The 23441-nt window shown below is 52.3% G+C and overlaps 1 protein-coding gene across 1 annotated transcript in view; it reads right to left on the reverse strand.

The window, feature by feature from the left end:
• Positions 1 to 11649: 11649 nt before the first annotated feature.
• Positions 11650 to 23441, reverse strand: part of MICALL2 (MICAL like 2) — a 43561-nt gene continuing 31769 nt past the window's right edge. Inside the window, exons 11-20 of the mRNA XM_044980467.1 lie at positions 23232 to 23307; positions 22747 to 22877; positions 20550 to 20687; positions 17267 to 17331; positions 16740 to 16863; positions 16025 to 16115; positions 15548 to 15621; positions 15123 to 15237; positions 13646 to 13692; positions 11650 to 13558 (exon numbers count right to left, since the gene is read on the reverse strand). Coding sequence (XP_044836402.1) covers positions 13461 to 13558; positions 13646 to 13692; positions 15123 to 15237; positions 15548 to 15621; positions 16025 to 16115; positions 16740 to 16863; positions 17267 to 17331; positions 20550 to 20687; positions 22747 to 22877; positions 23232 to 23307 — 959 coding nt within the window. The 3' untranslated portion in view covers positions 11650 to 13460. The remainder of the gene's footprint in view (positions 13559 to 13645; positions 13693 to 15122; positions 15238 to 15547; positions 15622 to 16024; positions 16116 to 16739; positions 16864 to 17266; positions 17332 to 20549; positions 20688 to 22746; positions 22878 to 23231; positions 23308 to 23441) is intronic.

Genomic DNA, 23441 nt, shown 5'->3' on the forward strand with positions numbered 1-23441 from the left:
GACCCATGCCCCATGCTGCAGAGGAAGGTGAAAAACCTCCAGGGCCTCTGCCAATCTGCCCTGGAGGAAAATTCCTTCCCGACCCCAAATGTGGCGATCAGTTAAACCCTGAGCATGTGGGCAAGACTCACCAGCCAGCACCCAGGAAAGAATTCTCTGCAGTAAAGGGCATCAGACAGAGGAGAGAAATCAGTAAAGGGAATCAGACAGAGGAGAGAAATCAGCCCTATACTAGTCTGTAGAAGGGAGGAAATGTCAGGCCTTTTCATCTATCACAGTCATTGATAGATGCATATTAAAAGGCTCAGGCCCCTTGGACCAATATGAAATTTGTATTCAGAGATGAGGTTCTGAGGGAGTCCAGAGACAGTTTAGGTTAATAGACAGGGTTCCACTTTGGGACCATTTGATTTCTTCTTTTTATAATACATTTTCTTTAGGAACAATGGTACAACAAACAATATATTAGATAACATTTCCAGGTTGGTGTCCTTTGGTTATGTGTGTTGCCCCTTGACTTGCGGGGAAGATTGACTCGGAACATAAGGCATCAACATTTCTCTCCACTGTTGGACCCAGCAATGATCAGCCAGGGTTTTGAGATATGGAAGTGGTGACAGGATGGCCTGTTGGGTAAAATGAAGCACAATACCCCCTTCCTGTCTCATTGTACTAATTGCATTCAGTAACTACTACTTTGTGATCAAGAATCCATCCAGTCATGTAGAAGGTAGAATTCCACCTGGTTTTTATGTCTTGAATGAGCTGTTGAGGGGGACACCTCTGCTTCTATCATTCTGGAAAGCGCTTCACTAGCTCATAACCACTGGTTAAAATGGATGCAAACCCTGACTCTAGTAGCCGACAAAGTCAGCAGTTGGCAGCTCATCACTCCCGGTTACACCACTAGCGACCACTAACTTGGGAGGGCAGAGAGACAGGTTTCCTGGGTACCTTTTGTTTACTACTATTGTCTGACTCATGCCCCTGCCTGCCTAAGAGGAGTGTTTGAAAGAAAAGCTCTCGCCCCACCTCTCCGATCGTTTGGGGGAGGGAGGAAATGGTCTTAACTGGAACAATAGACTATCCCTTCTAAATGCAACTTCAAAGCTGGACAGGAAAATTGATAATTCAAGTACAGTTTCTTTAAACTTCATCATTTAGCTCTTGAAACTGGGCTATTGAATTCATATAGTTCTTTGATCAAGACCAGTTAATTAAGTTATTCCCTTGATATGACTCTTATCATTTTAGCTCCAGACCTACATCACACTTACGCAATTCACATATTGGCTTTGATATGCATCCCGAAAGCTTCCCAGACCATAATCACCGAGTTTCTATAGATTCACAACTAGCCTACCCGGTTTCACCTATCACATGTCAAGGGCTATTACTTGTAGGAACTTACATGTTAAAGAACCATTCTGAGAATCAAATGTATGCCTTCTGTGACATCACTGAAGTAAACAGAATTACATCGGGGGTGAAATTGGCCCAACGGCTTCTTCCATCAGAGTTTATCTTTAGTACCCCTTGTGGTTAAAAAACCGTCATGTTTTTTAAATATCACCTGCTATATTGAATCATTTTATAAAGAGCATGGAAAGGAAGCTATATCTCCCCATCACTTTCATGCCTGAATGTCACAACTTTATTGTGCCAAGACCGACTAGTGCTTTCCTCATATTGGAAGTGCAGTATAACTGTTATAGGAAAAGAGGGCAAAGCTAAGGCTGAACTGTAAGATGAAAGTTGAGTCAAGAACAAACCTATGTGCTGTAGGCTCCACTACCCAGTCTATGAGGACAAGAGACAGTCTATTGTTCCAGTTAGGACAATTTCCTCCCTCCCCTAAACGATCAGAGAGGTGGGGCAAGAGCTTTTCTTTCGACAGCTTTTTCTGTAGGCTCCACTACCCAGTCTATGAGTCCGGTGCAGGGGCGGCTCTAGGAATTCCGCTGCCCCAAGCAGAGCGGCACACCGCGGGGAGCGCTCTGGCGGTCGCCGGTCCCGTGGCTCTGGTGGACCTCCCACAGGCGTGCCTGCGGAGGGTCCACAGGAGCCGCGGGATCATTGGACCCTCCGCAGGCATTTCTGCAGTCATGCCTGCGGGAGGTCTGCCAGAGCCGCCTGCTGCCCTGCTGGCAAAATGCCGCCCCAAGCGCGCGCTTGGCGCGCTGGGGTCTGGAGCCGGCCCTGGTCCGGTGGCACCTTAAAGACTAACAGATTTATTTGGGCATAAGCTTTTGTGGGTAAAAAACCCACTTCTTCAGATGCATGGAGTGAAAATTACAGATGCAGGCATTATTATACTGACACATGAAGAGAAGGGAGTTACCTCACGAGTGGAGAACCAGTGTTGACAGGGCCAATTCAATCAGGGTGGATGTGGTCCACTCCCAAATAATTGATGAGGAGGTGTCAATTCCAGGAGAGGGAAAGTTGCTTTTGTAGTGAGCCAGTCACGCCCAGTCCCTATTCAAGCCCAAATTAATGTTGTTAAATTTGCAATGAATTTTAGTTCTGTCTATGAATTTTAGTTTAGTCTGAGAGGTATTCAGCACATTTGTTTAACTATGTGAAATTCTCCTGGCACTGTCTGGTTCTTTACAAATATTCCTGCTGCATCATTCTGGGACAGCTCAGATACCAAAAGCCCTTGTTCTGGGAGGTCGTTGGTATCTGTGCTGTCCCAGAACGATGCAATCGGGAATATTGGCAGCAAACGGGAAGGCACCATGAGGATTTCAGCGAGTGGCTGGGAAAGAATGTTTCAAAAAGTTAGTTACAGACTCTCTGTGCTAACTGTTCCCCACCCCACATCCCAGCCTTGTGAGTTCGGGGCATTTAGAGATTCAGTCTGTGCTTAACTCTGGTTTCATTTGTCATTCACCAAACAAAAAAACAACCCCATGGACATAATGAGAATAAGCTGGAAGCAGTAACAGTGCCTTGTCTCACAGAAGGATACCTTTGAGATCCTGCAGCTATGAGTATTGGAATATGAATGCCTAGTAAGATGATTGTTGGGATGCTTACGTCAGAATTGCTTCTTCACACAGGACATTTTAAACAACCCTGTGGGAACATCAAAGAGCTCGATAGTTAGGTTCAGCTAACCACCTCGAAATACAGATGCTGCTCTGAACTATGCTGTCCTCCTGGGCGTAAAAACCTGGGCTGGAAATCCCGTGAGAACAAGAGAAGCTTTTTTGTAATATTTTGGCACTTTGGGGCATGGGAGACCAGAGGCATCTGTAACTATCATTCCATCTCCCTTTACCTTCAGCTGCACTGACTACGCACTTTACAACAGTTCCCCACCTCCAGCCACATCCTAGATCCTCTCCAGCCTGGCTTCTGCCACTCAGACCTCTCTGACTAAGGTTCTACAGTGGCCTCTTTTCACCAAATCTCAGGGCCTGTGCTCCAATGCCTCACCTCATCCTCCTCTGCCTCAACACTGCCTTTGGCACCATTGCTTTCTCTCTGCAGCTTGACAACTTGTCTTCCCTTGGCTTTTGTAATACTGCTCGCTCCTTGTTCTCCTACATCTCTGGCCAGCCCACCAGTGTCCCCTTTTGGCAGGTCCTCTTCCTCCTCATTTCCATGGGGATCCCACAAGCTCTGTTTCAGGTCTCTACACCCTTTCTCTGGAGGATGTCATCCATGCACATTACTTCAGCAGCCCTCTTTATGCTGGTGATGCGCAAGCCTATCACCCTCCAGCCAAATCCACATCCCATCCTGCCCCTCTGATGTCTCCTCCTGAGTTACTCACCATCAAATTGAAATGGCCAAACCTGAGCTCCTAATCTTTCTCCCAAGCTCACCCAACTCCTATCATCACCCCCCTACTGTCATCCAGGCCTTGTAACCTGGGGGGGGGTCATCTTTGTCTCTTCCTGCCCCCTCATATCCAGACTCTTACGTTTCTTCCCACACAACATCACTAAGGTCTGATTTTGTGTGTCCATCTCTCATCCAGACCCTCATCATCTCCCCTCTTGATGTCTGCAACCTCCGCCTACAGTCCATACAAAATGCAGCTGGCCAAGGTCCTTGCCCATTGATGCAACCACGTCACCCCCTCTCCAGCCCTTCTTTCTCTACTGGACCAAGTAGAACCTTCTTGTCTTCAAGTTCAAACTTCAAGGCCTTCTAGTTCCTCATCACCTGCTTTCAGCTACATGCTGCTAGTGACCTTGACCCCTCCCCTCCATTCACCTGCTTTGCCCACTGCCAGCTCTGTGCCTTCTTCACCATCGGTCCCTATGTGTGGATCACCCCTGCTTGGTCTGGTCCCCAAAGCCGCTCCCCTCACCTCTTTCAAACCCCTCCTGAAGGCCCTCTTCTTCCATAAACCTGACGATTATTGGTCTTCTCATTCATTCTCCATTCGTCTCCCAAATGAGATCTGAGCTCCATTTCTCTCCTGCCCTGTGCTCCGCCACACTGTGCACGAGTCTCACTGATCAGCCACATCAGCTTTGGGCTGGGATCTCTATCCTCCCTCCTCTGCCCTTCCCTGCCATCTTATCATCCATCAGGTCCAAAATTAATGTGTCAGCTCCTGGGTCAGGGATCCATGAAAGGCGATTCAACCAGCCACCTCTCCTGAGCTCCTCCCCTTTGCCTCCTTACCCTGGAGCTGTTTCCCAACACACGGTGATCGGTTAAGAACATCTCCAAAGCGAGGGTTTGATCTGCACCAGGTTGCAGGTTCCATGGAGCAGGGGACTTTTCCTTTAGTGTGTTATAAAGCACTGGTGGTGTCGATACAGAGCAGGAGGAGAAGAAATAGGCATTTGGGCTCAGCTCTTCAAAATGTATTTAGGTGCCTAACTTCTGTGGGAGCCTCATTACCTTAGAGAATCTGAGCCGTGGGGCTTAGAAACACACAGCCCCAGCTTTTCAGCAGCTTCCTTCCTTCCTTCAGCTCCTCAGCTCACTGACTCAGCCTGTCCCAGCTCACCCCCCCTCGCATCCCAGCTGCCCACATCCAACCCCAAAGGGCAGCTACAGTGAAAAATGCAAAACCACATCCCTTGGCTCTGCATAGACCAGCACCTCCTCCTCCTCTTCCCCTCCCCTGCCAGCAGCGCCCCAACCAAGGTGATACGAGCCAAGCTGGAGTTTAATTTCAGCCTTTAATGCGTATCTGGCGATAATTTGCGAGGCGCTTATTCCGACCACCGCTCCCCTCCCCGTGATGGGTGCCAGGCCCACACCGCAGTCCTGCTCTCAGCTCCTAAGGAAAAATGGTTTAATTTGTCACAGGCCAATTATAGCTTCTCATCTGTCCCTGACTGACTCCTGGTGGCTAGCGTCTAGGACAAAGGGTCCCTCTGTGGGGAGATTACGCATGGCTATTAACAAGAGGAAAAGTGTCCACTGTCTCACCTTGCTGGGGCTGCTGTCTCCAAAGAGCCAGGAAAAGGAAACGCTTGGTGACTGACAGCTGGAGGGAGGGCTCCCAAAATCCCTCCTCTCACTTGGAAGAATAGCCACGACAAACTTAGTATTCAAATAATATTCATGCCTGGCAGATAACAAAGTCCCGGCTAGAAGGAGCCGCAACATGGCTGTCAATAACCTTCCCCGGGTTGTTTGCTACCAGGCATGCTGTGACCCTGTGCGGGAGCCCAGCCTGGGGGACTGTGTGGGTTAGGGAAGCTTGCCATGTAGGGTGTGACATGGACAGAGAGTAGGTGTGTGTGGGTGGGGGGGTTCATGGGTGTGTTTCACCAAACTGGAGGGGTACCTGGCATTAGCCCCAGAGCTACCCCTTTAATTCAGCCCCATTCTCCTGAGGCCTGTGCCAGGCCCCTGAGAAAATGCCACCTTCCCATTGAAAGGATGGTTGGGGTGATTCCCTGGGAAAAGAGCCCCTGGTAGAGTCAGTCTCCCTGACACCAGAATAGTCCTGAAGAGCAATGGCCTGGCATTTAGAACGGACCCAGCTCTCAGGTCCCAATCCCCCATCACAGGAACGTCCACAGTGCTGGACTCTGCGTTTAGCCTTCAGGACCAAAGTGCTCCTGGCCAGCAACACCCTCAAAAGCGAAGCTGATTTGTCCAGGGATTCGGTGTCCCTCCTTGCTGATGGTTAAGAGAAAGCACGTGTGTGTGAGAATGCGGAGGAATCCCTCATCCTTCACCCGGCTTTCCGAGAGAGATAGCAGCCCAGGCCCAAGGGGAAGGGGAGAGGGGTGGAGTATTGTTCAGGCCCCATGTATGTGAGATTCTTTCACCATGTTGATCCCAGCTGTGCAACAGGCCTCTGCCACCAAGATAAGAAGAGAGGGGACCTCCCTGCTGAGGTCCTGCCTCTGCTGGGTAACAGCCAGATAAACTGGAGTGCTCTGCTTCTCCATCTCAAACTGATTCAGGGTGCAAGACAGCAGCCAGCGAGCTCCCTCCTTCCATGTGGCTTTGATCCCAGATCTTCACTGGAAGAACAGGGGGAAGATGAAAGTCAATTTCCCTTTGTGCTCATGGCGAATAATTCAGAGAATTCCCCTTGTTTACTCTGAACCGTTAATGATCCGTCAAAAATTACCTCTGAGATTGTAATTAAAGAAACCTGCGGGGAGGGGTGGGGGAGAGGAGACAGACAGTAGAGTGAGGGCTCCATCTCTGAGTCATGATTGGCTAGAATGAGCTGTCAGCCCCACACCTCCCCTCCAGAATTCCTGTCCTGAGCCTACGGGAGTCACACACCAGTGCAGGGGCCCAGGGACACAGCAAATAAGGGGTGCAGAACAGCACGACCGGCGCTCCCCTTTACATCTAGCTACAGGAAAATGAGCTGTTGCACGCTGGTTACATGTGAAGCAACATGGCAACATACCTCAGCAGGAGCCCACAGGAAACGAGTTCAAATCAGCTCCTGAAAGAGCAGCAAAACTTCAAAAAATAATTAACCTTTCCCCCCCCCCCACACCCCATCATGGCTCTGGGAGGAAATGTACGTGTACATGCACACACACACTCTCTCTCTCTCTGGAGTATTTCAGACTCCCTCTCCCTTACAAGCCAATGCCTGAGCGCAGAGCTCTGTGCTTGATGGTAGGTATCACAGACACTAAGTGGAGCAGAGTTTGCAGGAAATTTCTCCTCAGTGTTCTAATGATTCCCAAGGGAGAACTAAAGGGTAACTTGCTTTGCAGCAGATGACAGGAGGGGATGTTGGGTTATATAATTATTTAGGGGGTGAGAGCTGTGGGCAGGGAGTCGCAGGGAGGTAGGAATTCCCTACCTTGCACCAGCAGTCCTGAGGCTGTATCCCGCTCACTTTACTCCCACGCACAGTTCTATTGCAGACAGTAGAACCGCTCCCATCAGACAGGCCTGCAGGGTTCACCCCTGGGATTTTCTCAGCATAAGCTTCTAACTGGAATAAAGCGGTGTCCTTTTTTCACCTTCGCCTGTTTGGTTTTCCTTGGGCTGGAGCTCAGCCCTTGGTTAATCAGAGCAGGGGACCTGCAAAGCCTTGAACTCAGGCAAAGTAGGAAGAGGAATCAGTCTGCAACTCTCCCGCTTTTAAAATGTAAAACTGCAGGTGTGCGCGTTAGCAGAGCCTGGCCAGTCACCACTGGGGATGATACACAGCTGAATTGCAGGAGTCTGTTTTAATGCGGCCTGACCTAGCTGAATCACTTCTACAAACACAGGCCAAGCTCCCCCCGTCACCGCTGGGGGATGTAAAGTCAGTTCTAGCGCAGCAGAGGCGTGCCTGATACTGACCAGACCCGACAGGGCCCCTGGCTCTGTACTGCACACAAACTAGTGCCCTGTTCGTGCGGACACTTATATTGTGGAACTCCAGGGGGCTTGAAGCTAAAAATGCACAAGAGTCTGCAGGATCAGCATAAGGGCTGGTGACTGCGTCTCCCCACCGTTCTTTGAAACCACTCATTGTAGCTCTGACAAGATGCAGATAGCTCAGGCAGTGTCACGGGCGGGCAGCCTACTTCCCCACCCCTTTGTTATTGAAACTAAGGCTCCAGCATCTACAGTCTGGAAGACAAAGAACATCTGTGCCCCATGGAAGAGCTGCTCACACTCAGCGGGGTTCTCGCTCCAGGATTTCTATGGTGGTCATAGGAGTTATGCACCATTTCACCATCCCGTCCTTTAACCAGTCGCCTGGGTCCCACTGAGCACAATGTAGATCGCTCTATGGTGCTGGGGACAGGATTAATGTGTTTATATCCTCCCCCCACAAGCAAACCCACCACAATCTAGTACCATCACTGCAGAGGCCACATCGCTCTGAGCGCTGGCACCACTCACTCCAGCAGAAGCTGGAATGAGATCCAGGTTTTCCAGAGGTGATAGCGCAGCCTGCGCTGGCACCAGATTTAGGAGCTGAAACTAAATCCCTGTGGCTGGAGATCAGTCGTGTCCATCACATGGGATTTGTGAGGGGACGAATGGCCGGGGATAACATTAGCAGACAGTTACAGCTCAGCCAGCCAAACTCTCCGGCTCTTGGCCCATCACTAGAATGGACACGTGCCAGCAGTCCTACAGGAACTAGCTTTGGGACCAGCTGTTCGATGATCTGGAATTCCATACAGCCAGCCTTTTCACTTGCTTCTGTAACTGCCACTGGGTAAAGATGGAGGTCTGTGTGTCCCTCTTGCCATCCCATGCTTTGGAGAAACACAGGCAGGATGGTCCATTGCCTCCTGCCCTGTTCAGCCTAGCCCCAGACCACCCAGCCAGGCATGTGGTGTAGACAGAGTAGGACCATTGCTAGAGTCTGAATCCAGCGTTTGCTGGAGCAATGGCACATCAAGTCTGGAATCCGGCCTCTGCTCTGGTACAGCATCCAGTCCAGGCAGCTTCGGGCAGGGGAGTGAAAGGGCAGAGCGAGAGAGGCTCCATGATGCTGGAGAGAAGCCATGAGCACAGGGAGGGTGGGGGGATCCTGGACACACCAGAATACTGTGACCTAAACACAAAACTCTCCAGAGTAGTGAGGAAACTGAGGCAGGGAAACAGGTCTATTCCCCTGAAGAGGTGACCTGTAAGCGCAGGGCTACAGGGGAACCTGAGGGATCAGCACTCATCCCAGGGGCTGGGGAGTTGAACCACAGGGTATCAGCGCTCGGGGGTGGGGGTGCTAGACAAAGTATCTGCACTGCTGAGAGACCCCAAGCCAGGACCTGTGCCTGGACCCTGTCGAGAGTCTGCAGACTTACAGCACCCAAGGCGGGCCCCAAACACAGGCGCCTGGAGAGAGTCCACCCAGGGGGAGCCCTACCTGGGCTGAGTGTGACAGAACAGATGACAAATCACTGTAGGCTCAGCAGCTGTATCCTCCCCGTACTGTCGTCTGGCTGCGAAACATGGACCCTACCCTGCTCAGACTGGGCAAAGCTGGAGACTTGCCACACACAATGCCAGTCGTATATTGGGCATAAAGTGGAATGACTTCATCTGTAATGCAGATGTTTATAGTTGCTCCAGTCTACAGATTACTGGGGCCATTGTCCGCAGATGGCGCCTTACGCTTTTTGGACAAGTCACGAGAATGGCACCAGACGTTCCAGCGAATGCCGTTCTTGGGCAGCTTGTAACATCCAGGATAAAATCCCACCAAGCGAGGGGTGGAGGCGGCCCAGAGGCAGCCACCCTATTACATGGGTTCATGAAGTCTGTTCCGCTGCTGGACTCTTGAGCCGTCAATCCCTTGCGGCTGCGCAGGAACAGACCACATGGCGAATGATGACTGCGGCCGACTGTTCGGCTAAGCACTGAAGCAGCAGCATCACCCGGGGGAAGCGGGGGTCCTACTTCAGCTGCCTTATGTCTCCATTCTCCTCCCTGGGTAGGGCTCCCCACCTCAACTACTGTCCGTTTTCAGCATGGTAGAAGATTACCAGTGACTAAGGTCTGTGCTGTAGCAAGCGGTGGTGAAGGCAGGGATGTTCCAAGGGGGGCTGAAGGAGGCAGTTGCCCAAGTCCCACTGAAAGCCAGCTGGATGATGAACTCCTCTGAAAATCCCAGCCTATTGATGAACTTTCTGGAGAAGGGAGCATGAGCTGTAAAATGGCAACGCTTGCAGAGGCCCCAACATTCTGTAGGTTAGTCAAGGCCAGAAAGGAGCAGGACGGACTTTGAAGGGATTCTGCATGTGCCCTCTCCCCTTCCCAGGAGAGGCAAGGGCTTGGGGTTCTTATAATAGTGCCACAGGCAGGCCCCCTTCTGGGGTTAAACTTTTCCAGGGCTGTAGCGGCACCAAGGATTTTTGTCTTTAATTGATGATTTGCAGAAGGCAAACGCTGACCACGAGCTATAGGTCAGTAGGAGTTGAGCAGGTGAGCCCATGCCAGCAGCTGGGGTATTTCTATCCTCCAGTCCAATAAAAGATCTTACCTCTCCCACCTTCTCTCTAACTCTCCTTTCTGTGGCTTGCACAGGCCTCAACCCTACAAAGACTTAGGCAGACGCTTAATTGTATGCGCTGTGAGCCTATTGGGAACTATTAAGCACTGGCACTACTCAACCCTGTAAAGTACGTGCCTAGTTCTTTGCAGGGTCAGAGCCAGTGTCTGAAATGTGGATTGTAGGATCTGGATAGTGGGACAAAAGTCACAGCTGTGGGCGGGCTGTTGGAATTCTTGTGCCTTACTGTGCTCCTAGAGCAGTCTCCTACCCCAAGGACCAGCCTTCCAGCCTAGTCTTTAATGAGTATTCACACAAGCAACTTTCAGTCTCCAGGAAAGAGAATTACAGCACTTTTCTAGATTAACCCTTCAAGCCCCTGTGGTTAGCTGACCCAGCAGATTCATTTTAGCTCCGCTTCTATGGGAGCACAGGCTACAGGGCAAGAAACATGGCTAGAAATGGACCTACAGGGTTGCACTTACCAGATCTGCTTCGTTTGATGTAACCATCATTTGGCTACTGTGGTTACAACAGATACAACTTTAGATAATGCTTTCCCAGCCAGAAGGCCGAGAAATAATACATCTCTGGTCAAACAAGTTGGATCCAATTTTGCCTCATGCTCCACCAGCCAAAGTGCCAGCTACGTTCTGATTTCCCAGAGCTTGGGTTTGGGGTTAATGGGAGAAGCAGCAAGAGAGCAGGTGTAGCTTTCAGTCTGGGGGTGGAGAAGAGGGAGATGGCGAGGAATGAAGGCTACAGAGATGTGCTCACCCCATTTATTAAAGAGCAGCAAAACACACTCCAGCCCTGACGAGAGGAGTGAGTTACAAAGGCTGTGTTGGGCGATGTACAGATTCGCTAAGTGGACTGGCTGATTCCTGAAGAGCAAGTGTCTCAGGCAATGCCTTCGCACTCACTTGTTTCTAAGATCAGTGTGAATTTCAGACAATCGCTTCAGACAATGCAGCCCACACATCAAAAAAGCTCTTCTTCTCCACCCCCTGCCTCCTGTTTAAAGTTACCCTGGTGCCTGTGAAAGGTGCTAGGGGGAGGGAACCCTCTCTGCACATAACAGACAGAGGCAAGGGCTAGCGTTCCCTTCTCAATCCCCCGCCAGCACACCGTACCCCCATCCTGGCAGGAGGGGCAGGTTCAATCGTCACAGGCTGTCCAGTCCTTGCTGATAAGGATGCAGTCCCATGTCCAGCAGCTCCACCACATTCACATCACAGGGCTCCAGGTTTTCCTCTACAATTTTATTATTTATTGAATAGAAATGTATGCAAATATAAAGTGAATCCCCAAATGCCGACGCTGACTATACAGACCCAGCACACACTGTACATACTGTACAGAAAAAGCATTAGTACTTCCTGAGCAAATCAGCTGTTCGCTGCCCTGGGCAAAGCAACTTGGGCAGAGGACCATACTGCCACCTGGCGGAGAAGGAGAACATTACACCAACATACTTCTAGGCACAGGTATCAGGCTGCAGACTTCCATCCTGAGAGTGAGGCGGTGACCACCTTCCAATGAGAAAGTCTCTCTCATGCAGGAGCAGAGCATCCAGCAAGATCCTAAGGAGATCCACTGTGTCGGAGTAAGGGAATAAATGCAGGGAGATTCCACAGCTTGAAAGGGGATCAAAGAAAGATTTGGAACCCCTCCTCCCAGTCTTCATCTGCGGTGCCCAGCGCCGAGTGACAGAGCTGTAGGCCATGTGTATGCACGTCAGATCAGACACATCGCTACAGTCCTTTTCTGTATGTGCAGGGAGGAGGGGTGAGGAGAGAGACCTCGACTTGCGACTCCTTCAGCCCAGCAAAGAACTTCCCCATGCCAGGCTGAATGCATCAGATTCGGACCCCGGGGGCAGCTGGCTCACCATTAAAGGAGCCTCAGCAGACGACTGTTTACCCCACTAAGAGAATGTGGTTGGGGGAAGGGTTGGCGGTTCACCCCCATCGTCCACTTGGGCTCCCGAGTTACCAGCTCATTGTAAGAGGTTCTGCTGCCACCTTCAGAGTGACGGGCCACAGGCAGCGAGAGCTCCACTTTCCAGCCCCGTCTCCAGGAGAGCAAGTGCAGTCCTGCAGAGAGGGGCAGGGAGTGTCATGTCATGGAGATGCCTGGCCCAGACAGACAAGCACCCTGCAGTTTGGAAAGCGGAAGTGCTGCTGAATGTCCCTGCAGCAGCCTCTCTCCTCAAAGCCCAGCGAGGTCCTTCCCATCCCTAACCATCTCCCCACGCGAGCCAGGTCCCCAGCTCTGTGCCCACCCTCCCTTCCTAGTCTGTTCACGCTGGGGCCTGCAGCTCCCGATGCTGAGAGGTCCTCTGTCCCTGGTGGCCCACGGCGACTCCTGGCTCTGCAGGGCAGGTCTGCCCTGCAATAGGACATCCCCAGCTGGCCCGTGGCAGCTAACTCGGGATTGTGGGGGCTATAAAATTGCAGTGTTGACGTTTAGGCTCAGGCTGGAGCCTGGGCTCTTGGACCCTCCCCCGTCACGGGGTCTCAGAGCCTCGGCTCCAGCCCGAGCCTGAACATAGCCCATGAGCCCGCGTCAGCTGACTCGAGCCAACGGCAGGTGTTTTATTGCAATGTAGACACACTCGTCGAGCTTCCCAATGTTCGTGGAGCAAACGTGTGCGGGAAAGGAGGCTGAGGAACAGCTCCCCCTTCGTGTACCCATCCTGGGCAGGGGTGCAGCCCGTCCGGTGGCAGGGTGTGATCAGGGGGCATCAGAACTGGTGTGACCAGAGAGCTAGCAGCCAGGGAGCAAATCAGCTCTGCTCAGCGGAGTGACAGCCAGGCCAGTGCTGGCGTAGTGCAAGGCACAGCGCAGTCTCCTGGCAGAGGCGGCAGCTCTCACTCAGCTGGGTGAGTAACACGTCGCGCTCCTTCTGGGAGGAGAGGGGAATCCCACTGCCCCAGCAGTCCTCATGCCCTGAGTCCCCCTTTCTCAGGGCAGAGGAGCACCGTCTGACTCCAGAGACGCAGCGCGGGGGAGTCTCCTGGATTCCATGGCCCTCCACGCTGCTGTGCAGGGAACTTCACTGCTGCGCTTTCTTCTTGCTTTTCTGCTTCCATATTTTGGACCAGCGGAACTTGCTTTTCCTCTTGTTGGGCTCCTGGCTCTCAGGAGACGCATCTGTGGGAGAAGAGAGAGCACAGAGCATGAGTTCCCGGTCCTTACCGCAGCAGAGAGCTGGTCGGTTACAAGAGAGAGAGCCCTTACCCAGCTTCCGGAGCATGTCTGCCAGCATCTGATCCTCCTCTAGCTCCCTGGGAAGGAAGAGGACTGTGTTAGAGACGGGCACCAGGAACGCAGTGAGCCAGCACCCTGCGCTCCCAGCAGGACAGGGAAAACTCCACAGCAAGCCACCGAGGGCTGCTCCGCTGCTCTGCCCTGCCACTGTAGGCCAGGGGTGACCCCCCCAGATGAGTGCCCTCGCATGCCCCCAAGGGTATGCTCCGCACTGCCACCCAGCCTGACGGGGGGCCACACCCTTGTAGGCAGCAGTGAGCAGACAGAAACGGGCAGTTCTGTAACTGCCCAGGTCCCAGCGTGTCCGTGAGCTCTGGGTGGCAGAGGAAGCTGGTAACACACACCGGAGGGCCCCTTGGCCAAGCCAGGGAAGGGCGGAGAGCAGACAGGGCCTCCAGTCTGCATGTGGAGCCCAGCACTTGGGCAGTAGGAGATGTAGCCACAGAGAAGCGTACACAGAAATATTAAAGCCAGCCAGACAAGCACCAGATTAACCTCTCAGCCCTTCCCCTGTGCAGGAGAGGGGTGCGCTCCAGGCAGAGGGCCATGCAGCATGCCAATGCTTCATAGCCAACCACCAGCCACAGGGGAGTGGGGAGGTGGTAGGGTCTACACAAAGCAGCTCCTCTGCGCAGAGCAGGGCTCCTGTCAGCTCCAGCGTCTGCCCACAACCCGGCCTCCATCAGGCACCCACTAGAGGGGAGCTCAGAAAGCTCCAGGGAGATGCTCTTCCTCCCCCAGAACACTCGGTTTCCTTCCAACTCCACCGCAGCGCTGCCCAAAACCACTCTGGACTTGCCAGAGCAAAAACATCCGGCAACAGCATTTTAACCTGTCGCTCTAGAGTTCCAGAGAAAGCCCCCTCTGCCCCCAGCCGCTGACGGTTGGGGGCCGAAGCCAGGGTGTTTGAACCCCCTTAACCCCCCAGATCAACGCGAGACACCTGAGTGAGAGTGACAGGGTCTGGCTCCACCGAGGGCTCCTGGGGAGCGTTGCCAAGTGAGACGTGGGGGCTTCTCTCCGTAGAGATGGGCACAAATCAAAACCTCAAACCCACCCCGCCGTGTCCCTCCCCAGCTCTCAAGCTAAACTTTATAGCGTGGGCCATGCTCTTTGCTCGCTGTAGTAAATGGAGGATTCCCAGGCTCATGCCCCAGACAGGCTTCCCAACAGCTCAGCTCCTTATCCCTTCCCCGCCTAATCCTTCCCCGGCTCTACTGCTCCCATCCCTCGCTATCAACAGCTTCCGGCATCCATTCTGTTCACTGCCCCATGCCTTCCCCCTCCTGCGCCACACCAGAAAGGGACATGGCGGAGGGGAACCACGCACCCTCAAACCTGACACTTTCTAACCTTCCGATCCTATTTGCCAGGGAACGAGGAGCAGTGGGATACAAGCAGCCTCTGTCTCGCCTTCCCCTCCCCGCACCGCCCCGGGGTCCCGTACCTGAGTCTGTCCTCGTCCAAGCATTCCACGATATCATTTCGGTCATTGACGGTGTTCACGTACGAGTCCAGCAGCTCCTTCTCCCGCTTCTTCTCCATGTAGGTCTTCTGCTCCTCTGTGCAACACAAGGGGAATCGGTCACAGCAACGCTACTCTGGCTCTGCCCATGCAGCGAGCGCTACGTTACTCGCATGGCTGTCGTGCCAGACACCCTGCCTCTGTGCTACAAGCAAGACACAGGCCTACCTACAAAAGCAATAGGTTCCTCACAACCCCCTTGGTCCCTTCCCCCAGAGGCACTGCTCTCCCCCTCGGGCTGGGTTAGGTGGAGGGAGGATGGGGGACATGACAGCCTTCTGCAGAATGGAATCCCAGCAAGATGCAGAGACAGGGCTGCTCACGTGGGGGATGGCAACCTTGCTTACCTGGTTTGCTCATTAGGCGCCGCAGCTCGCTCTCGATATTCCACTGCTTCTCCTCCAGCTTCTGCTGTTTCGATCTGAGAGACCCCAGAGAGGCAATAGGTGATTCTCCTGCCTCACCCCGAAGCAGGACACTCACGTAGCTTTGGAGCTGGGAGTGGGAGGCTGCTCTCCAAGCTACCCGGCAGGACTCAGGAAAGGAACCAGCCAGGGCGAGGGGGCTCCTGGGCTGCCCCACGTCACCCAGACATGGGGCTAGAGGGAGCCATCTACCTTCCCCACCTGTGAGCAAGCCACGGTACTGATTGCTTCTGCTGTAGCGATGCCCCATCAGCTAGCAGATATACCAGAGATTCCTTCAAGCTTTCCTCGCCCCTCCCCCTTGCCCAGTAAATCTGATTCCCATTCTCCAGCCCCCGGCAAGGGTCAGCTCACTGTCTACGGGCAGGGCAGACTGCCCGGCTTTCTGGTTGTACTCACTTGTACATCAGCTCTGACTCCAGTCTCAACAGCAGCTGTTTCTCGTGGATCAGTTTGAACCAATCCACCATGAGAGCATCCTCTGAATCATCTGCAGACAAGACGAACAATACGTCCACTCACAATGCACTGACTACAAGAGCCGGCAGTGACTGTCCACACAGGACAGCTCCTACACTCGTCAAAAGTAGCCTCAGATAGTTGGCTATGTATTGTTCCCATCACAGATTGCTCCTGCTACTCAGGCTATGGACATTGAGCATCACGGGCAGATGCAGGTAAACTGGCCAAGGACTCTCCTCATAGGCTGCCCATGCAATTTGCTCCTCTGTGCCAACCTGAACAAGCTTATCAAGTATTCGGACAACAGGGACGGTCCTGGGCAAAGTCCATGGCAGTCCAGTCTGGATTCACTAAAACAGGTCAGGAGCAGCCTTTCAGTTCCTGAACTTCGCTGACCCTTGATCACTTGGCAATAGAGCAGCGAGTTCCTGGAACAGTGTGTCAGGAAATGGATAGAGCCATCTGGGAAGTTCTTCAGCCCAGGATTTTATCTGGCCTCACATCTAAGCCATCTCAAGGGTCCTAAACACTGTGTGAGCTCCTAGGATCCAAGCCACCAGCCCAAATGCGTCTGTGGACGGGACACTGACCATGGGATTCTAGACTCATTCCTCCCAACTCTAGTTGAGGTGGTCCCTGTGGCCTCCCTTACCTTCCTCACAATCACGCAGATGTTTCTCCATATCAACTCCCTTGAGCTCCAGCTCATCCAGCTGCTTTTCAATCTCTCGCACCTTCTCCTGGATTTCTTCCTCAGGGATGTAATCTTCTTGGAGCTGAGGGACAAAGTCACAGGAGGCTAGAAATGAATACTACCTGCTTCCCGCATGCCACTCATTAACCTGGGTGGAGCTGGGAAACAACAAAAGGAGACGGGCTGGAATGGACCATCTCCCCCTGGAGGCACCAACGTTAGAGAAGATGTGGAGCTGGTAATTCGCAACACAATGGGCCCCGCTAGGAAGTCACATAGATCGGCATGGCACAGCCATCACCAGCGGCAGCATCTACCAGTCGTGGTGCAACCCCTCCCGCTCATCTGTAACCCAGCCCGTGCGAGAAGATCTCAGCCATAAGATCAGCAGTGAGGAGGAGGGTGCCCCAGACTGACAAGAACCATAAGGGCGGTCTCTGGGAAAGGATCATTGTGATAACCTTGTTTTGCCACTCAAACCGTACCTTGGTCAGGGATGCCACTTCATCGCTCACAAGGCTCTGGAAGATTTTTGGAGTTGGCGGTTTAACTAGAAATTTAAAAAAAAACCACACACATGATATCATCTCTGTAGACACGGTGATCGAGATAATACCTTTTATTGGACTCACTTGTGTCTGTTCAATAAAAGATATTAACTCTGCTACCGATTCCATCCAACAGAGGGCAGTGACGACACACACACTTCAGCCAGGACAGTGCAACAAGCCGCTTCTTGCTATTGTCCATCCCCTACTGGGGTCATCCGTTTCTCTACACGGGAATCCACCAGCCCCCTGCTCTCAGCACGCTCCCTCGGTAGCCAGTAGACACCCAGTCATCCGGAGCTAAACCTGACGTGGTTCTGAAGGGGCCCAGGACAACCCTGGCCCGGGACTTTAGAAAAGCGCTGTCCTGGAATGAGTGCCAAGTTCAGTTCTAAGCAAAACCAAACCAAATTTTCCCTCAGCCTTGGAGCCCCCAGAATATTTATAGTGACAAAGAATTAATAAAGGGCTGGTCAGAAATATTGGACTCTTGCCACGGGGGATCTCTGCCACGCAAGTGCCACTGTAACCATCTTACTGGCATTTAACAAAGAAAGCCAAGCTCAGACCAGTGCACGCACAAGGAGGGTGCGGCAGAGACCAGGACGGGACAGATGGCTCCGTGGTTAGGGCAGTAACCTGGTCGTCAGGAGACCTGGGTTCCATTCATTGCATGACCTCGGACAAGTCATCTGGGTGTGTTTACACAGCAAGACACCCGCAGCAGCAAGTCTCAAAGCCTGGATCTACAGACTCGGGCCCTCTCCCTCCCTCCGCCCCCCCAACCACTCCCCTCCCTGGGCTTCAGAGCCTGAACATCTACACAGCTATTCGTAGCACAAGCCCAAGTCTATAGACCTGGCTCTGACACTCCTCCCCAATGGGGATGGAGGGGAGGGGGTTTGCATGGAACACATGAGACCAGGAGGCACAGAATATCATAGAATATCAGGGTTGGAAGGGACCTCAGGAGGTCACCTAGTCCAACCCCCTGCTCCTTAGAAATGCGTGTGCTGCTAAAAAAAAAAAACACCCGTGGAGAGAAGACAGCTACCAAAACACCCGCCCGTCTGCAGGGAATTGAATGGCAGGGACCGTTCCGTGGCTGGTGGGTGAGACTGGCTCTCCGAGCTATCGTCACAGTCAGCACAATGGAGTAGGAAAGGATGCCCCGTACTGCTGGGAGCTCACGCCCTACGCTGATAGCTCGCTAGCCATGTCTCCCCCTGCATGTTCCAGGAAAGGGCATTAGTCATCCTAACTTGTTTGTGATTGATTAGTTGCCGTCTCCGCCCGCACACGCCATGGTGCTGGGGGACATCTAAATACCTAACCAGACAGCGCATGCAGAAGCGGATGGAAAGACAGAGTGACCTATAAAACCATCATGCCCACGAGCGGGGGAGGAGTGCGAGATTGGCGAATGCACAAGGAGACTGACGGAAGAGACACAATTAAATAGCCGAGGGGAGCCCGCAAGAGCAGCCACAGAGCCCATTACTGGAGCCTCAAACACACAGGCCCGAGACCACAAGCTAGGGAGATGCTCGAGGGCAGCTCTCAGCCCAGCCCGACCCTCAGCATCGTGCGTTTCCTGGTTCTACTGCTTCTCCGGAGTCAGGGTGGAAGGAGACGATAACTGACCCTCTGCTGTCTCTGCACCACTGCTCACCCTGGAGCAGCATTCGGACACGGCCTCGCATCAGGCAGTCTTCCCTTCTGGGCCTGGCTGGCCTGGCCCCATGCACTGCTGGCCCTCAAACCTTAATGAGGGTTCCTCCTGTGGGGAATGTCCTGCCCTGGGCAGCCTCACAGTGGTGCTCCACAAATGAGGTGACCCTAGCTTAGCGAGAAAACCATCTCCCAAGCAGCCCCCTTTGTGCAGCCTCTGCAATGCCTCCCATTAGGGTGGAGAGCCCCACAAAAATCACCTCTGCCTACAGGCGGCACAAGGTACTTGGAGCCAGAGGAGCCAGTGCATTGCAGCAGGTCGCAGGAAGACACAGCATCTGGTTAGCTCAGCTAGCTAATAGTACTGTATACGCTTGAGGCAAAACTTGCAACCCAGAATCCCAAAGCACATTCATTCAGGGTCACAATCTGACTGTGATGCAAGGTTTATGTCCGTGTTACAGACAGGGAGACTGAGGCAGAGGAAAGTTAAATGACTGCCCACAGAGAGTTAGTAGCAACGCTGGAAACAGAACCCAGGAATTCTGACTCGTAGCCCTGTGTTCTAATCATTAGAGAAAACATTACCTACAACGAAGGAGCTAGTATTATCTAGTATCAACCACAGAATACTGGGATAGACAGACAAGGTTAATGAAGGGGTAATAAAGTTAGCATCTGAGACCAGTCAGCTCTCTCTGCACTGAGCAATTTGGAAGCTCTAAAGGGACTCTTAATCTAGCCTCTAGAAAGGAGGTTTAAACCTCTTCCCTAATTCATAGCTCAGAACAATGGAAAAGGAGTGTGGCAGGTGGAGGAACAGGAAAATGCCATCTGCCTTTTTGAAAGGACAATACAGAAACTGGCCGGAGCAGAGGCCTGTAGATTGGCCTATGCCAGGCCACCTCTGAGACAGGTCAGTAAGCTATTGAAAGGCAGCAATTCATCATCGGAGTCTCTGTAAGGTCAGGAGAAGAAGCATGGCCAGTTCAGGTTACTGGGCTCAATGGGAGGGCTTTAGCGGCCTGAGATGCGCAGGAGGTCAGACTAGATGATCTGATCGTCCTTTCTGGCTTTAACCTCTGCGTCGGAAATGCACCATGTAGGTAAGTGGGAGGAATGGGTTTGGAAAGTGGGAGTAGTGGCCTACAAGGTGTGTCTGGACATGAAAGCTGAACCAGGTGAGCCTGTCTACACTGAACAAGAACAGTATGTTAAACAGGTGCTAGCGAACGTATGTTAAAATCCTAATGAAGACAGGGCAGTTGTAGTTTTAATGCATGATAGCTAGCGAGGTCAACCCTTGAGCCAGGGTTTCCCTCAACCAGCTACCACATGCTAAAGGATTTGAACACATTAGCTGGCTTGTGTTCCCTAACACGTTAGAGACACAGTTTTTTTCCTAGTGAAGACAAGGCTAGGGAGGCAGGCTTGACAGCAGAGATCTCTGGATACAGCAGGGAATCAGTATCTCACCTGCAAGCGCTACCGACAGGCTGCCCAGAGCATGGTTAGAAGAGAAAATGGCTTTCCTGAGAAGGGCTCTTACCTGGAGAAGACACCCGCTTTGACTGGCCTGACTCCTTCTCCTTGGCAGGGACAAGGGGCTCTCCCCATTTCAGCCAGTCACTGCAAAGATCCTTGTCAGGGATCAGTTTCTTCTTTTGAGGCAGCGCAGCAGATGGAGCTACAATAAAAAGCACAGACCTAGTTCTGGGTGTGAAATGCACCAGGCTTCAACCCTCACCCAGCCAGTCACCGTCAATCCCCACCTCTAACCTCCAACTAAACCCTACCGGTAACCCCCTCCTCTGCTCTTAGCTCTAATGCCATCCCAGATCAACAGCAATACCGGATGCACTCCTCACAATCTGAAGAGCTACAGACCCCTGAATGACCCTCCATCTAGTTTCCATGATGCATACGGTTCTGCAATTGAACTTTTCTCCCCAGTAGCTGGATCCCCACAAGGCAGTGTCAGCGCTGGGCTCCTATGCGATGCACACCCAGTGTTTGCTTCGGAATAATGGTTGATATAATAATGTCCCAGACTCAGATGCTGCACTGACGGGCACGTCGACAAAATCACCAGACAAATGGAGCTCACTGCAAGGTCAGAAATGCCACACCCACTCGGGTATTTGAACCTGGTACTGTAGGGTTCTTGCTTGAAAAACAGTGAGAGATTATATTTAAACCCCAACTCCTAATCTCACCACCAGTTCCCATCCCCCAAAACATTGAGCCATAAAAACCCACTGGAAACCTCAGCCTTCATTCACTTCAACCCCAGTACTGAATTCTGATCCTGGCAAGGCCAGGGAAAGAACCCAGTCTGGGAGTTAGACCCATGTTCCAAAAATTCAGAATCTGACATTTCCTAGGCCCCAGGCCCTGCCAACTACTTACAGTGATTTGCACTTTATGTATTTATTTTACAAAAAAGCTCTGGACGGACTTGTACAGCCTGCGCTGAAGCCTGTACCACCTTGTTTGCGCTGCTGCATTGAAGCCGTGCTAGCTAAACGAAAGCTAGTGCGGGTACAATCACGTCTTCAATTGCAATCAAGACAAACCCACAGGGTCACTGGCAGCAAGCGTTCCTTCTTCTACCCCACCCCAGCGCACACTTCAACACAACATGACACAGGTGTCAACAACATCTGAACACCCGCCCCCCAACTAAGAAGCCAGATCCCTTGGCATGTGCAAAGGGTGGGGACGGAGATGGCAACTAATCAATCACACACCAATTCGGATGACTAACGTCCGTTCCTGGAACATGCAGGGGGAGACATGGCTAGCGAGCTATCAGTGTACGGCGTGAGGTTCCAGCAGAACGGGGCACCCTTTCCTACTCCATTGTGCTGACTGTGACGATAGCTCTGAGTGCTAGTCTCACCCACCCGCCACAGAACAGTGCCTGCCATTCAATTCACCTACAGACGGGCGGGTGTTTTTGGTAGCTGTCTTCTCTCCACGGGTGGTTTTTTAGCAGCACACGCATTTCTAAGGAGTCCATGGCTCCTGGTCTCATGCGTTCCATGCATCCCTCCATTTTTTCAATCCCAGGGACAGCAGGATGGGGAAGGGGAGGAACAAGTAACAGTGCAGCCGGGGAAAAGAAAGGGGTGGATCCTGTCTCTTGAGGAATGAAGGGTACATCCCAGCAGTGTCCCAGAGAGTCTTCTTCAGAGCACGAGAGGGTTCACTGTAAAATCCTGCCATGCCCCAGCTCCACGCACTATCGTCTCTCACTAGCGCCATGGCCGCAGATAGTCAGGGCATTACAATCCCGGCCGCTAGGGCCAACATGAACATGATTCCAAAGTAAAGGGCATAACCCCCACGAAAACAGATTAAATCCCACCACCCACAGCAAAGACGCACCAGAGAAACCATGGGACCATGAAGGGAGGACGACAGTGGCCAAGTGGCCGCATCATCCCACGCATACAATTATACAACTAGATAGTAGCCAAAATCTTGCCTCCCACCCAGCTAGGAGCAAGAGAGATTACATGAAGACTGGCTCCTCTTCCTCAGTTGAGGCTGGTCCTGCCAAGTGAAGATTGGGACCCACCCAGCCTGCGGTGGAAGAGGGAAAACCCAGGACTGAATTCTTCACTCGTATTTCTGGTATCCCACGCTCTGGCTGCGTCTCCAACCCATCGTGCCACTGCCCTGGATGGCTGGAGAAATGGTGGGCAAAGTTCCCTCCGTACTAGGTTAATAACCCATCTTACCAGGATCCTTATTTGCTGGCGTGGCAATGGATGAAGCCGACTTCTCCTCCCCCCATGCTGGGCTCAGGGCTATATTGCTCGTCACCTTGGAGCTGTCCATCGATTTCTTAGGACCACCCTGGTTTGAGTCTCTGCAAGGGAGAAAGATACAACTTAGAAAGTCGTATATCTGCTGAGATTCGGTCCTCAGCAAAGCTCCTCACTGCATTGTCTGTCACCTTCCAACAGAATCAGGGCTCGGATCCCTCAGAGCAGTAAGATGAAAGATTCACCCATTCCAGGTGCAGTGAGTTGGAATGAGATCTCCTTCCCCTCAGCCGTGCCCGTAGAAACAAAAGCCAAGCAGCTCGTCCCACTGATTCCCTCACTCTGTCCCAGTAAGGATTTAAATACACAAGAGTTTAACGTCAGAGTTCAGCGGAGTTAAGACGTTCACACACCCTCATACGCTCACCACTGAAAACTGATGGCTCTGGGACACTCACTTGTTGGCCACTGGCTTCAGTTTGGATCGCCAGCCTGCTGGGTTCTCAGACTTATCTTCAGTGGTGTTCACTCCTCCTATGGGAAGAGAAACAGCAAGTAAAGAAACATACAGTTGACCCAACCAGCTGATCTGCTACAATCCAGATCCCTCCCTTTGCAGACTGAGAATAACGGAATTCCAAGCTCCTTGTGGATCTTATAACCCTGAG

Source organism: Mauremys mutica, chromosome 11, assembly GCF_020497125.1.
Source record: "Mauremys mutica isolate MM-2020 ecotype Southern chromosome 11, ASM2049712v1, whole genome shotgun sequence".
Taxonomy (NCBI): domain Eukaryota; kingdom Metazoa; phylum Chordata; order Testudines; family Geoemydidae; genus Mauremys; species Mauremys mutica.